This window comes from Chiloscyllium plagiosum, unplaced genomic scaffold (genome assembly GCF_037043375.1).
Source record: "Chiloscyllium plagiosum isolate Xiang-an unplaced genomic scaffold, Cpla_swu_hap1 HiC_scaffold_2, whole genome shotgun sequence".
Lineage (NCBI taxonomy): Eukaryota > Metazoa > Chordata > Chondrichthyes > Orectolobiformes > Hemiscylliidae > Chiloscyllium > Chiloscyllium plagiosum.
In genome coordinates this window covers 10,759,862-10,775,499 of record NW_028270140.1, presented here as the reverse complement: position 1 = coordinate 10,775,499, position 15,638 = coordinate 10,759,862, and the positions used below count along the sequence as shown (strand labels likewise).

Below are 15,638 nucleotides of genomic sequence, written 5' to 3'. Positions count from 1 at the left end.
CCTTTATAACAACGTTTATCTGAGTAATGCTTTTAATATTCAGCATTATGAAACAAAATGTGAAAATGTGCCTGTGGGAGAAAATACAGGTCCCAGCTTCCTCATGGCCACAAAACAGGCAACACAAAATGTCTGCACTTAGCCACTAAGAGTAACCACAATGCTTCAAGTTGGCCACACCAGCCGCCCCAGACATCACACATACCTCAAGACATGACGCATCTAGCCCCAGACCAAGAGAATATACTTCTTCAGATTAACTGATAGTGAGCCTCACACTCCACAATAGCCCATAGCTGTGTCCTTAGGGCACAGTTGCTCCCATTAGGGGTCAAGCCTTCGCAAAGAGTACCCAGACAAGGAGGTACCAAAGGTACTTCGCTTGCCCTCTCAACAATACACACACATTGATACCAGGATGAAACCCAGTAACACCTACTCCAGCCAAGGATCGGAATCTCTTGAGTCAATCAAGAAACTCATTGTCAGACACTGGACAGTTGAATCTTTTCAATGAATGAACTTTATTTCTCTTTATTGTACAACTCACACCATTGTCTCATAATTCACACTTCAATGTTGTAAGGGTATAACACTCCACTGTATTCTCTGTTCGGGGAAGAAGCTGTAGTTCCTTCTAAACAGCCTGTCAGTGACTGTTTCAGTGGGATCAAGTCTCTTCCACAATATCACTGTTTGTTAAATAAATCCTTGTCAGTTGTGTGTTTTGATCTCTGATTAATTGGGCTAAATTCTCCGACAGTGCCATTTGAAGAGGTAAGAGAAAATGTGACCAAAGGCTTGGTAGTTTTATGGGAGAGCATTAAAGTGAAGAAACAGGTGAGGATACAAGTAGGTTTCAGGAATAAATTCCACCGCTTAGAAAAAAAATGAAAGTGAGAATTCACAAGAGTCTGGGTGAAGGAAACTCAGAGGGTTGAAGAGCGAAAGTGATGCAGGGATAGGAAGGAGTGAGATCATAGAGTAATTTGAAAGCAAGGATGAACAAGGGGATTAGGAAAAGTGAGGACCGCAGATGCTGGAGATCAGAGTCAAATGATGTTGTGCTGGAAAAGTACAGCTGGTCAGGTAGCATCCAAGCTGAAGCTGAAGAGCTTCCGGGCAGTTAATTATAACCTTACTGCAAAGCCCCTTCCAAGAGTGTCCACCTTGAAGAAGGTCTCCTCCTCTCTCCACAAGGATCTCAGTGAGTCTCTCTCTCTCTCACTGCACCCCTCACCCCCTCTCTCTCCCCCCCCAAGGACATCTCCTGTGCCCTGAAGCTCTTCAGCCACGTCTTGAAGTCCTCAGATGCTGCCTGACCAGCTGTGCTTTTCCAGCACCACACTCTTCAACTCTGAACATGGGGATTAACCAACGTAACAGCCTGTGCAGGTAGTTAATTGTGAAAAAGAAGTAAAATGAGAGATGATTACAGATGTCAAAATAGTCAAACCTCTTGAAAGAAGTCAATCAATGAACTCAAAATCAATATTAGGTGATGATACTGGCTCGAAGGACTGGACCACATATGTGCCCTCCTGCTAGACTTGGAAATGTGTCAGAAACATTCTAAGTCTAGTTTGCCTCAGTAGGAAGTGACTCTGTAACCTTTAAGAGTAGACTCTCAAATAGAAAGATCCTTCCCTATCTTTTACAGTCTATCCTTCTGTATATATTCTGTATATATTACAGAATAATAATAATAATAACTCACGTGGGGTGAGTTGCAATTATCACAAGCATACCTGAAGCAGAATCACTTGATAACTGTATGCTTGGTATAGAGTGAAATGGATCAGTTTCCTGAATAAGAGCATAACACATGGTAAATGGTAAATGGAATTAGTGTAGTTTGTTGATCAGCGAAGACATGGTGGGCCTCATCATTTCCTGATGAAGGGTTCCAGCCTGAAACATTGATTTTCCTGCTCCTCGGATGCTGCCTGACCTGCCATGCATTTCCAGCACCACTCTAATCTTGACTCTAATCTCTAATCCCCTTGTTCATCTCACTTTCACTACGATGGGCCAAAGTGCCTGTTTCTATGATGTATGTCTTTATGACTCTATGACATAGGATCAAAGTGAGGCCATTGGGCCAGATGCAGTGCAGATATTTGCCAGAGATGCTTGGACAGCACCATCCAAACCCACAAACACTTCCATCCAGGAAGACAAGGGCAGCAGATACATGGGAACCTCTAAGTTCTTCTGCAAGCCACTCACTATCCTGACTTGAAAATATGTCATCGTTCCTTCATTGTCACTGGTCAAAAACCCTCCCCAAGGGCTTTGTGGGTCTACCTACAATGGACAACCACAGTTCAAGAAGGCAGCTCACCACCTCCTTCTAAAGGGCAAGCAGAGATGGGCAATAAAAGGTGCCCCATCCATCAATGCCCAAGTGCCATGAGTGAACAAAATAAAGGTGGCAATTGCTAATTAAATAAAGTGAGCATTGAATCACCTGATGGCCTTTACTCACTCCTTTATGTTTGCACGCGCTTGCCACATCAGTTATTATTCTGATCTCATACTGTGGCAGGCCCAGTTGTGCTTAATTACATAGCTCTGTTCAATTATTTTTTAAACACTTCTATGCACATTCATAGATAGACACCGCTTTACGAACTGTTTATTAAGTCATTTGTAAAACAAAACCTGTCATTTTGATCTCTGATATTTCAATGTTAATTCATTCAGGCTTGACTATGAATTCTTCTTCATGTTATATCACTCACTGGGAGATAACTGGGATAAAGTGACGACTGCAGATGCTGGAGATCAAAGCTGAAAAATGTGTTGTTGGAAAAGCGCAGCAGATAACTGTGATGTCCACCACATCCTGGAATTAACTCCGAAGGCAGAATAGATCATGCTGCCAGAGAACCGTATGTGCAGCCTACTCCATTTGATAAAATGTGTCTCAAATTATATTCAGAAGCAAGGGATGTTGCAGGATACTGACATAGTTCTCAATCGAACAACATTGTCCAAAATCACAGTGCTGTATCAGATCCTTGTCTGCTTGTGCAGCATCAGAAAATCACCCACACTGCCCATTAAAAGTTCAAGTTTAGTCAACTCCTGAAAGGAAAACAAACAAAGGAATCCTACATTTTCACAGATTCTCAGTGTGAACTTAGAAACTGTTAACTGATGTGGAAGGGTGCTTTACCGAGACTTCAGTATTCATTGGGGTAGAGTGAGTGAGCGGTGATGGTCCCTGAGTGTTTGCAGATATCCATGCAACCAGCTAAAAAGCGAATCTTTGACAGAATTGAACATGATAAGGGAAGAAAGAATGTAAATAGAATGAGCGAGTAGAATTAATATACAATACTAGCACTTATGTCTAAATTTTAAGGCTCAGGTTAGCTGCAGAGTATTTTTTAGGTGATATTTTAGACCTTTGGTATGGGAGCTGCTGCTTTTGACATTCTCCATTATGATTTGGAGATGCCGGTGTTGGACTGGGGTGTACAAAGTTAAAAATCACACAACATCAGGTTATAGTCCAACAGGTTTAATTGGAAGCACTAGCTTTCGGAGCGCTGCTCCTTCATCAGGTGGTTGATGAGTATTAGATTGTAAGACACAGAATTTATAGCAAAAGTTTAAAGTGTGATGTAACTAAAATTATTGAAAAAGACCTGGATTGTTTGTTAAGTCTCTCATCTTTTAGAATGATCATGTTGGTTTCAGTTCTTTCATATGTAAATCGCAAAACTTTTTTAAAAGTTACGTTCTCAAGTGGACTTCATCTGCCCTGGTCATCAGCCTGAAACATTTGACCAGACCTTCTGGGGAGTGGCAATCCCACAAGTGGTTAGAGTGCCCCCTGGGGTGGAGGTAGGCTACCAGGGTGCAAAGTGATAAAGAGGCAGCAAAGTCTTTAGGGTAGGTCAGGGTGGGGTAGAGAAATTATGTTTAATGGGGGGAAGCTGCTGGGGAGGGTTTGTACCATGTGAGGGAGATTCAAGTCAGTAGCAGGGTTATAGGGGTGGAGGGATTGGTGTAACAGAGGGACATGGAGTTCAGGATTATACATAGGGAGTGTCAGGTTAGTGTCTAGGGTAAGAGGGTCTGGGAGGTTTGTGTGAGCGATTTATGGGATCAGTTTAACAGTTACTCGGGAGTTAGCTTATGTATTTAATAGTCTAACCTTTCCTGAGTAACTGTTTTCCTTAACATAATTGGAATCATTCTCCAGTTGTTATGAAGACTTTCAGGTGGATTCCACAGGATCCCCGAAAGCAACTGTCGTAATCAGGTAATGGTACAGTCACCAGATCACATTAGAGAGCCTGTTCTCTCATTAGAGAGAGAGAGAGAGAGAGAACTGGTGGGATAGGTTAACCTGTGGGTTACCACACCTGGCCAGGTTGAGAAGGAGAGTCCTTCATGGTGACCTCAGCCTGTGCAGGAATTGAACCCACACTATTATCATCACTCTCCAGGGCAAATTCCTGATGAAGGGCTTTTGCCCGACACATCGATTCTCCTGCTCCCCGGATGCTGCCTGACCTGCTGTGCTTTTCCAACATCACACTCTCCACTCTGATCTCCAGCATCTGCAGTCCTCACTTTCGCCCAGGGCAAATCAGCTGTCCAGCCAACTGAACTAGCTAACTACCGAGCATTCTACTCCTCTTTACCTCCCGAACTGCTGAGTATTGCCAACGTGTTCTGTTTTAACTTTTTTTTTAAAAGGTTTCCAACATCGGCAGTCAGTTCAGTTTGTGTTAGCTTTTGTCTTGCAATGAGCACCTTGGGTGTAAAACTCCACAATCCTAGCTATCCGGACGCCTCTTGTCCGCTCGACTCCCTTTTCCTGATCTAGAGAATTACAGGAAACCTATAACTGACATTTCCAAAGCTGATCAAGTTGCAGATTCCCCCGACAAATAATAAAAGAGAAACAATTCAACAAAAAGGCATGCTTTTTCTGACCCATCAGCAGTAACCCAGAAGCTGTTTCATTACCTTGTCCGGGGTGGGCGACTGACCGACTCCTGGTTCTCTGAGCTAAGTGTGGATTTCATTAGCTTCACTTTAAAGACAGTCAGCTTCTCCAGTGAGAGTTCTTAAGGAAGTTAAAGCGACGCATACTTTTCAGGAAGCCTGACGTCAGGACTCCCATGTATGGAGAGTATCTTGTTTCTGGACCAGCAGCAGAAAGCTGGCGATTTGATGAGTGGTGGTTGATTTATAAAAATATACACGCTCACAGGAAATGGCAGAAGCACCTCGTGTTAATGCAAAACCAGCGAGAAAGAAGTTCATCTTTTCACACAACTTCTGTTGCGAAACGGGATTTGTTTTGATAAAAGTTTGTGGCTTATTTGGAAACTTTTTTTAAAAAAAAAATAAGCTTGGTTTTCTGCAGAAAGTTTAGCAGGCACATAGTTTGACAAAGTAAAGCATTAATGTGACAAAGTGGCTTTGGAAACAGTTCAGAGGAGAAATTATTTTAAAGACTGAGCTTCAAAAGCCTTAGTTGGTCAGAGAAGTTGGAGGCTGCACCTCACTATAGGCTTGTGAGCAAAGTTGGTGCTTATGGTTTAGGTCAAGTTGCTATATGGATTCACAACAGGATGAATGATGGGAAAGAGTGATCATTCCTAGGTGTTTTCCAGGCTGGAAAAAAAATTGTAGTGGACATCCCAAGAGATCGGTGCTGACACCCTTGCTTTTCCTGATATATATTAATGATATGAACATAGGAACAGGAGGAGGCCATTCAGCCCTTCGAGAATGCACCTTCGATGAGCCGATCTGCAGCCTTACTCCATATACATACCTTTGGCACATATTTTCTAGACCGCAGTGTAAAGAACACAATTTCCAAATTTGCAGATGATACTAAACTTAGAACTGTCTGAAACTGTGAGGCTGACAGTGTCAAATGTCAAATAAATACATTTGTAGGGTTGATGGATTGGTGGCCGATGGAAGTTCAAAGTGTGACACGATACATCTTGGTTGGAAAAACATGGGGAGAGTACAAAATAAAGAATACTACTCTAAAGCAGTTACTGAGCAGAGAAACCTCAGTATAGAATCATAAAGCTCCTACAGTGTGGAAGCAGGCCTTTCAGCCCATTAAGTCCAAACCAATCCTGTGAAGAGTATAGAAGGATAGAATTCTTCTTTAAGGTGGAGTGTGATGGCAGTTGTTTCTCAGACTGGGTCCTGAATTTAAATAAAGGAAATTACAAGATGATCGTTAGGAATTGTTATTTGAAGGGATGACAGTAGATAGGTAATGGAAAACACTTAAAGAGTGCATGGAAGAGCTGCAAAAATTATTCTTCCCATTTTAGAATAAAATTAAAATGTAGAACATGGTCAGACCATGGCTACTAAGGGGAGTTAGGAATAGTATTAAAACCAAAGAAGTGGCACACAAATTGGCAAGATAAGCACCGACCTGAAGATTGGGAACAGTTTATATTCCAGCAAAGGGTAACAGAGACTCATTAAGGTGGATAAAGTACAGAATGACAATAAGCTTGCAGGGAGCATTCAAACAGATGGTAAAAGCTTCTATAGATACTTGAAGAGAAAAATGATCAATAAAGACGAACATAGGTCTCCTCAGTCAGAAATATTGGAATTTATAATAGGGAACAAAGAGATGGCAGATCAAATAAATACACACTTCAGTTCTACCTTCAAAAAGGAAGATCCAGATAACATCCCAATAATGTGGGGGAATGCAGGGCCTAATAGGAACGAGGAATTGAAATGGAACCAATACTAGTAGGGAAATGCTGACGTGAATACTAATGGGATTGAAGCAGATAAATCCCCTAGGCCTGATAAATATCATCCTAAACTACCCAAGGAATTGGCTCTAGAAATAGCAGCAGTGCCAGAAGTCATTTTTCAAAATTCGACATAGACTCTGGAACATTTCTTATGGATTGTACAGCAGCTAATATAGGGACTTGATAAAGGATTATGCCCGAAATGTCACCTCTCTTGCTCCTCAGATTCTGCTTGACCTACTGTGCATTTTCCAGCATCAAACGTCATCGACTCTGACTCTCCCCAATATCTAAAGTAACCCTACTATTATAAGAAAGGAGACACAGAGAAAATTATGAATTATAGACCAACTGGCTTGACATCAGTAATGGGAAAACACTAGATTCCATTACAAAAGATATAATAAAAGATGCAAAAGGACACTTGGAAGATGACGACAAGATTGGACAAGGTCAGCATGGATTTACAAAGGGGGAGTCATGCTTGACAAATCTGCTGGAATGTTTTGAATGTTTTGTCCCCTCCTCTAAGGGGGAGCCAGTGGGTATGATTTACTTGAAGTTTCAGAAGGTTTTTGGTAAGGTCCCACATGGAGATTAGCATTTTATGTTAAAGTGAATGTGATTGGAGGTCACATATGGAAAAGAATTGGGAACTGGTTGGCAGATAGGAAACAAAGAGGAGGAATAAATGGATCTTTTTCCAAGTGGCAGCCAGTGATTAGTGGGGTATGCAGGGATTAGTACTTGGACCCCAGCTATTCGCAACACATATTCATGATTCAGATGAGGAAGCTAAATGTAATATTTCCAGGTTTGCAGATGACACAAAGCTGAGTAGAGGATTTGCTGTAAGGAGGATATAGAGAGGTTTCAGTGTGATTTTGAACAAGTTAAGTGGGCAAACACATGGTGGATTAAGTATAATGTGGATAAATGTGAGTTTATTCATTTTGGGAGCAGAAACAAGATGGCAGAGTATTATCTGAATGGCAAAGGGGATGGTGCATCAGGACCTGAGTGTCCTTGTGCACCAGTCAGGTGCAGCAAGCAGGGAAGAAGGCATGAGGTATGTTGGTCTTCACAGCAACAGGTGGAAGTGCCTAGGTGGAAGTGGGTACTGCAGATGCTGGAAATTAGAGTCAAGATTAGAGAGTTCCTGATGAAGGGCTTTTTCCTGAAACGTCGATTTTCCTCCTTCTCAGATGCTGCCTGACCTGCTGTGTTTTTTCAGCACTGCCCTAACCTTGGCTTTCTGCCGAGCCTGGAAGCAGCATTGCAATGTATAAGTGGTGAGCTTCAAAGTGCAGCACTGAAGTGGTGAACTGTTTTATGATTTTGTCAGAGATTAGTCACCGATAATGTGGTGAGGCTGGTGCTTTACTGATGTTGACTTCTGCAGACGGACGGTGCAGATGGTTGATGTTGTTGTACTGTACCCTGAGATGTTGGGGAAGGCAGGCAAACATGAAGATGTTGGGGAATGCTGCAGCTGCCAAGTGACTTTCATATTAAGTATTGGCACCATCGAGTTTCTCAATGGCCCCTGGGAAAGTTGTACCTGTTTATACATGAGGAGAGATTAGATCGTAGTTAGGTGCCCATACATACATCTAGTCCCCTTGCTGTTCACCAGCAAATTCTTTTTCTAATCAAAATTAAACTTCCAGGGAAAGATTAAATTCTTTTTCTCGACATTAAGGCTTTTTGAAACATTTCTCCCCATTGCCCATGGAATTTGAAAGCTGGGAAGATTCCACCCATAGTTTTAGTTATTGTTTTTTCTGCCTTGTTTGGAAAAGCATGTAACCCCTTTTGGCACAGGCCAGTTGGTTTAAATTCAGTGGTGGTGACCTTCTCAAAACAATAATTCGAAGTTAATGAGCACTTGCAGATTAATTAAGAAAATCCAGCAAGGCTTTATTAAAAGAAAATCAAACTTTGTCAACTTTTTGGAATGTTTTGAAGAGGTAACAGAGAGATAATGAGGATAATGGTGCTGATACTGTGTGCATGGACAGTTGGATATTTCATATTCTACCCCACAAGCCTGGTGCTTTCCCAATGCTCTATATGCTGGGGGGAGAAGCATTCTAACAAATATTGAACTGGGCCTGGCATTATTTGCTCACTAGCAGCACTTCACAAATAGGCACTGCACTCCATCCATATGCTATTCTGTGCTAATGAAAGAGTTAAAGATTTCATCATTGATAATAACATAATATGCAAAATGTATGTTATAATGCATGTTCATTTCCTGAAATTTACAACTTCACTTTCCACTTCAGTTGTAACAGTTTTGTGAAAAGTACTTCCTCAAACCTATGAACGTGTAATTTTTTTTTTAAAATCTACTTTTTCTCTTTACTGTTAAGGTAATTAATTCAATGCATTTTTACTTCAAGTACTCAGTTTTAGTATCAATGTGTTAAATTTTACCAAACATCAGTTAAGTGTCAATTTTGAGGAGTTTCATGGGGGCGGGGTTTCTTCCCATGAGATGTCTCATACAATTTTCCTGTGCTCACCTCTTTGCACATGCAGCATGCCTCGATACCAACTCCCCCCACCCCCCACCCCCCAACACACACACACACACCGAGCCCAGGCACCACAATTCACCAGCAGTGGACAAGGTGAGAGAAAGCAACAGACTCTTTCCTCAAGACCATCAGAGGAGGCCACAGCATCAGAACTGAGCTGGGTCATTGCTATCTCCATGTTCTGGAATAACAGCCAGCTGTGCAGGAAGGACGTCAATGTTTCTTCTGCCTTCTAAAAGGGTAGGTGCCACCATCTTCTTCCTCACAATCAGTCTAACGCTGCTGCTCCTGCTGCTGAACCCAACTTCCACCAAGGCTCATGCTCTGTCATGCTCAGTATTGCTGAAAAATGTGTTGCTGGAAAAGCGCAGCAGGTCAGGCAGCATCCAAGGAGCAGGAGAATAGACGTTTCGGGCATAAGCCCTTCTTCAGGAATGACTGAAGAAGGGCTTATGCCCGAAACGTCGATTCTCCTGCTCCTTGGATGCTGCCTGACCTGCTGCGCTTTTCCAGCAACACATTTTTCAGCTCTGATCTCCAGCATCTGCAGTCCTCACTTTCTCCATGCTCAGTATTGCATATAGCGTCTTCTCTCACTTACCGTCAACATCAGGATTTTGACCCAGCAACACTGATGGAGCAGTGATAGAATGTTGAGTGGCTTGGAGGGGAACTTGCAGGTGGTGGTGTTCCCATGAATCTGCTGCCCTTGCCCTTCTAAATGGAACTGGTTCTGGGCTTGGAAGGTGATAACGAAGGACCTTTAGTAAATTTCTGCAGTGCACCTTATAGATATTATACAATGTGCAAATGTGCATCAGTGGTGAAGATAGCAAATATTCATGGATGTGGAGCCAATCAAGTGGGGTGCTTTGTCCTGGATGCTGTTAAGATTAGAGTGGTGCTGGAGAGGCACAGCAGGTCAGGCAGCATCCAAGGAGCAGGAAAGATCGACATTTCTGGCAAAAGCTCTTCATCAAGATTCCTGTACAGCACCACTCTAATCTTGACTCTGATCTCCAGCACCTGCAGTACCCACTTCCGTCCAGTCTTCTTGTCCTGGATGGTCTCAAGCTTCTTGAGTGTTGTCTAGGCAATGGAGAATATTCCATCATACTCCTGACTTGCGCCTATTGATGATAGACAATCAGATGGTGAGTTACTCACTGAGATATAACTGTATTTTATATCCAGTCCAGCTGCTGGTCAATTAACCATAAGGGGTACGAGCAGAATTAGGCCATTCAGCCCATCAAGTCTGATCTGCCATTCAATCATGGCTGATACATTTCTCAACTGTGTGCTAACTTCCTTTTCTTCTTCTTAATCCAATGATTTAATGATTTTATTTGTTGGCTGAAAAAATAGATTAAATTTGAAGGAATGCAATGCTCTCAATTTCCTAGTTGGCCTTCTGGGAGAAGACTTCCAATTGGTTTATGATTTCTCTGCTGTTCGTTACTGAAGCATGCCTTACTTAGTGCCAGATTTAAACCAGTAAAGGCACACGCGTGTGACAGAGATCACTCGACCTTTGTGGTCAACTTTCTTTCTTTAAGGTTGGCGATAAGTGCCCCTGCTTTGACCTTAACCACAAAACCTTAATAGAGCAGGGATAATGTATGTTTGCCATATTCTGTTGCCATCCCATATTCCCAATTCCTTTGCCTCCGCCGCATCTGCTCCCAGGAGGACCAACTCCAATACCGAACAACACAGATGGCCTCCTTCTTCAAAGACCGCAATTTCCCCTCAGACGTGGTTGACGATGCTCTCCACCGCATCTCCTCCACTTCCCGCACCTCCGCCCTTGAACCCCGCCCCTCCAATCGCCACCAGGACAGAACCCCATTGGTCCTCACCTACCACCCCACCAACCTCCAGATACATCGTATTATCCTTCGTCATTTCCACCACCTCCAAACAGACCCCACCACCAGAGATATATTTCCCTCCCCTCCCCTATCAGCATTCTGGAAAGACCACTCCCTCTGCGACTCCCTCGTCAGATCCACACCCCCCACCAACCCAACCTCCACTCCCGGCACCTTCCCCTGCAACCGTAAAAAATGCAACACTTGCGACCACACCTCCCCCCTCACCTCCCTCCAAGGCCCCAAGGGATCCTTCCATATCCGCCACAAATTCACCTGCACCTCCACACACATCATTTACTGCATCCGCTGCACCCGATGTGGCCTCCTCTACATTGGGGAGACAGGCTGCCTATTTGCGGAACGTTTCAGAGAACACCTCTGGGATACCCGCACCAACCAACCTAACCGCCCCATGGCGGAACACTTTAACTCCCCCTCCCACTCCGCAAAAGGACATGCAGGTCCTTGGCCTCCTCCATCGCCAGACCATGGCAACACGACACCTGGAGGAAGAGCGCCTCATCTTCCACTTAGGAACCCTCCAACCACAAGGGATGAATGCAGATTTCTCCAGCTTCCTCATTTCCCCTCCCCCCACCTTATCTCAGTCCCAACCCTCGGACTCAGCACCGCGTTCTTGACCTGCAATCTTCTTCCCGACCTCTCCGCCCCCACCCCCTCTCCAGCCTATCACCCTCACCTTAGCCTCTTTCCACCTATCGCATTCCCAATGCCCCTCCCCCAAGTCCCTCCTCCCTACCTTTTATCTTAGCCTGCTTGGCACACCTACCTCATTCCTGAAGAAGGGCTTATGCCCGAAACATCGATTCTCCTGCTCCTTGGATGCTGTCTGGCCAGCTGCGCTTTTCCAGCAACACATTTTTCAGCTCTGATCTCCAGCATCTGCAGTCCTCACTTTCTGCTATATTCTGTTGCTATCCAATCGAATGGAGAAAGGACAATTACAATTTCCACCAGCAATTTCCTAGTCCATTGCTGGTGGAAATGGTGCTGTACAGCTACAAGGAGAGGTAAAAACAATGACTGCAGATGCTGGAAACCAGATTCTGGATTAGTGGTGCTGGAAGAGCACAGCAGTTCAGGCAGCATCCAAGGAGCTTCGAAATCAACGTTTCAGGCAAAAGCCCTTCATCAGGAATACTTCATCAGGAATTCCTGATGAAGGGCTTTTGCCCGAAACGTCGATTTCGAAGCTCCTTGGATGCTGCCTGAACTGCTGTGTTCTTCCAGCACCACTAATCCAGCTATAAGGAGAGGCTAGAAAAACTCAGTTTACTTATTCTGGAATGGTGGAGGCTGAGGAGAACATGAAAGAAGTCTACAAAATTATAAGAGGCATAGTCAGGGTTGACGGACAGAACTTTTTTCCCAGAGTTGAAATGTCTAATACTGGAGGGTATGCATTTACAGTGAGAGGGGGAAAGTTCAAAGGAGATGTGAGGGGTAAGTTTTTTACACTGAGAATAGTAGGAGTCTGGAACCTGTTGCCAGAGATGGTGGTGGAGGCAGATATGATAGGGGTGTTTAAAGCACATGAATAGGCAAGGGAATGGAAGGATATGGACCAAAGGCAGGCAGAAGGGATTAGTTTAATTTAGAGTCATAGAGTCATAGAGATGTAAAGCATGGAAACAGATCCTTCAGTCCAATCATCCATGCTGACCAGATATCCTAAATTAATCTAGTCCCATTTGCCAGCACTTGGCCAATAGTGCCTCAAAACTTTCCTATTCATATACCTGTCCAAATGCCTTTTCAATGTTGTATTTGTACCAGATTCCAGCACTTCCTCTTGTAGCTCATTCCATTCACGCACCACCCTTTGCATGAATATGTTTTCCCTTAGGTCCATTTTAAATTCTTCCCCTCTCACCCTAAACCTATGCCCTCTAGTTCAGGGAAAAGACCTAGTCTATTTACCCTATCCATGCCCGTCATAATTTTATCAACCTCTATAATGAAACCTCTCAGCCTCCAATGCTCCTGGGAAAATGGCCCCAGCCTATTCAGCCTCTTCTTATAACTCAAACCCTCCAACCCTGACAACATCCTTGTAAATCTTTTCTGAACACTTTCAAGTTTCACATCCTATTGATAGGAAGGAGACCAGAATTGCACGCAATATTCCAAAAGTGGCCGAACCAATGTCCTGTACAGCCACAACATGACCTCCCAACTCCTGTACTCAATACTCTGACCAATAAAGGAGAGCATACCAAATGCCTTCTTCATTATCCTATCTACCTGAGGCTCCATTTTCAAGGAACTATGAATGTGCACTCCAAGGTCTCTTTGTTCAGCAACACTCCCTAGGATCTTACCCTTAACTGTCTAAGTCCTGTCCTTATTTGCTTTTCCAAAATGTAGCACCTTGCATTTATCTTATTAAACTCCATCTGCCACTCGTCAGCCCATTGGCCCATCTGGTCAAGATCCCGGTGTACTCTGAGGTAGCTTTCTTCCCTGTCCACTACACCTCCAATTTTGGTGTCATCTGCAAATTTACTAACTATACCTCCTATGTTCACATCCAAATCATTTATATAAATAATGAAAGGTAGTGGACCCAGCACTGATCCTTGTGGCACACCACTAGTCACAAGCCTCCAGTCTGAAAAACAACTCTCCACCACCACCCTCTGTCTTCTACCTTTGAGCCAGTTCTGTATCCAAATGGCTAGCTCTCCCTGTATTCCGTGTTATCTAACCTTGTTAACTAGTCTCCCATGGGGAACCTTGTCGAACGCCTTACTGACGTCCATATACATCACATCCACCACTCTGCCCTCATCAATCTCTTCATTACTTCTTCAAAAAACTCAATCAAATTAGTTAGACATAATTTCCCATGCAAAATGTCATATTGACTGTTCCTAATCAACCCTAACCAATCAGTTCTGATGAAGGGCTTTTGCTTAAATCATCGATTTTCCTGCTCCTCAAATACTGCCTGACTTGCTGTGCTTTCCCAGCACCACACTCTTGACGCTAATCAGTCCTTGCCTTTTCAAATACATGTACATCCTGTCCCTCAGTACTCCCTCCAACAACTTGTCCACAAGCAATGTCAGGCTCACTGGTCTATAGTTCCCTGGCTTTTCCTTACCACTTTTCTTAAATAATGGTATCACATTAACCAACCTCCAGTCGTCTGGCACCGCACCTGTGACTATTGATTATCCAAATATCGCAGCAAGGGGCCCAATGATAACTTTCCTAGCTTCCCACAGAGTTCTTGGGTACACCTGATCAGGTCCTGGGCATTTATCCACCTTTATGCGTTTTAAGACATCCAGCACCACCACCTCTGTAATATGGACAGTTTTCAAGATGTCACTATCTATTTCCCAGCATTCTGCATCTTCCATGTCCTTTCAGCATCATGTTCAGCACAACGTCATGGGCTGAAGGGCCATTCCTGTGCTGAGCTATTCTATGTTCTAAATATTGCATATCTCATGATATTACCTTACATTTTAATTTCCTTGCAAAACACCACTGTGTCACTTCCACTGTGGGCGATCTTGATTTTCAGCAATATTGTTATGAATGTGCAGAACTACCTTTAGTAATTAGCTTATAACTGAAATGCTGTCAATTATATCCAGTGGCTAAAAAAGATTTCAGTCACTATTATCTTTGACATATTTCAAAATCATGAGATTGGATTGAGCAGACAGAATGAAGCTGTTACTGTTTGTCAAAGATGGAATGTTCCCAACTCCATGTCAGATCATTCCAGGCTGTAATTCTCCCGATAGTCCCCAAACACATCCACTCCAACAACTCTGCGTTACATTCATACAGCACCTATAACATCCCACCCAGCTGAATCAGTCAGAATCCAAGATGGAGGATGGGAAAAATTTCTGGCTGTAAGAGCTGCTCCTTTTTTGAGGTGTTTTAAGTGTTGGAGGTGATTTCCCCAAATTCCAGGAGCAGCAATTACTGTTTTATATGCTGTTGCATTGTTTTGGAACTTTGGGAAAAAAAAGTCAAAATAACAGCAGTTTAAAAGGGAGAAGAGCAGACAAAGGAAGCACATGGTGAGGACAGTGCAGGGGGGAGAGAGAGAGAACCTGCACAGTTACCGCCTTTGCTGTTTGAATTCGTGTATCACTGGACATTGGAGTGCATCTGGGAAAATTAACAAACAGTGAAATTCACAACTAATCTTGGAGGAACTGTTGGGCAAAGTTCACAGCACAGAATCAGATAAGTTAATTGGTGTTTTAAGTCTGTCCAAGAGAAAGGCTGCAGTAGTGAGTACAATGGGTTCTTTCTTGATTATATGTTTTTGGAGATAAGTCTCTTGATTAAACTTAAAATATAAGCCATAGCTATTAATTTAACCTGGGGCAGTGTTTGTAGAGGAATAAGACGATGTTATTTTCTGGGTCTGTACATTGTGAAGGAGC

At 43.3% G+C, this 15,638-nt stretch overlaps 1 protein-coding gene across 1 annotated transcript in view; it reads right to left on the bottom strand.

The window, feature by feature from the left end:
• The window catches only part of hacd4 (3-hydroxyacyl-CoA dehydratase 4), a 36,842-nt gene extending 31,699 nt beyond the window's left edge, over positions 1-5,143 (bottom strand). Inside the window, exon 1 of the mRNA XM_043718964.2 lies at positions 4,990-5,143. Coding sequence (XP_043574899.2) covers positions 4,990-5,048 — 59 coding nt within the window. The 5' untranslated portion in view covers positions 5,049-5,143. The remainder of the gene's footprint in view (positions 1-4,989) is intronic.
• Between the last annotated feature and the right edge of the window lie 10,495 nt (positions 5,144-15,638).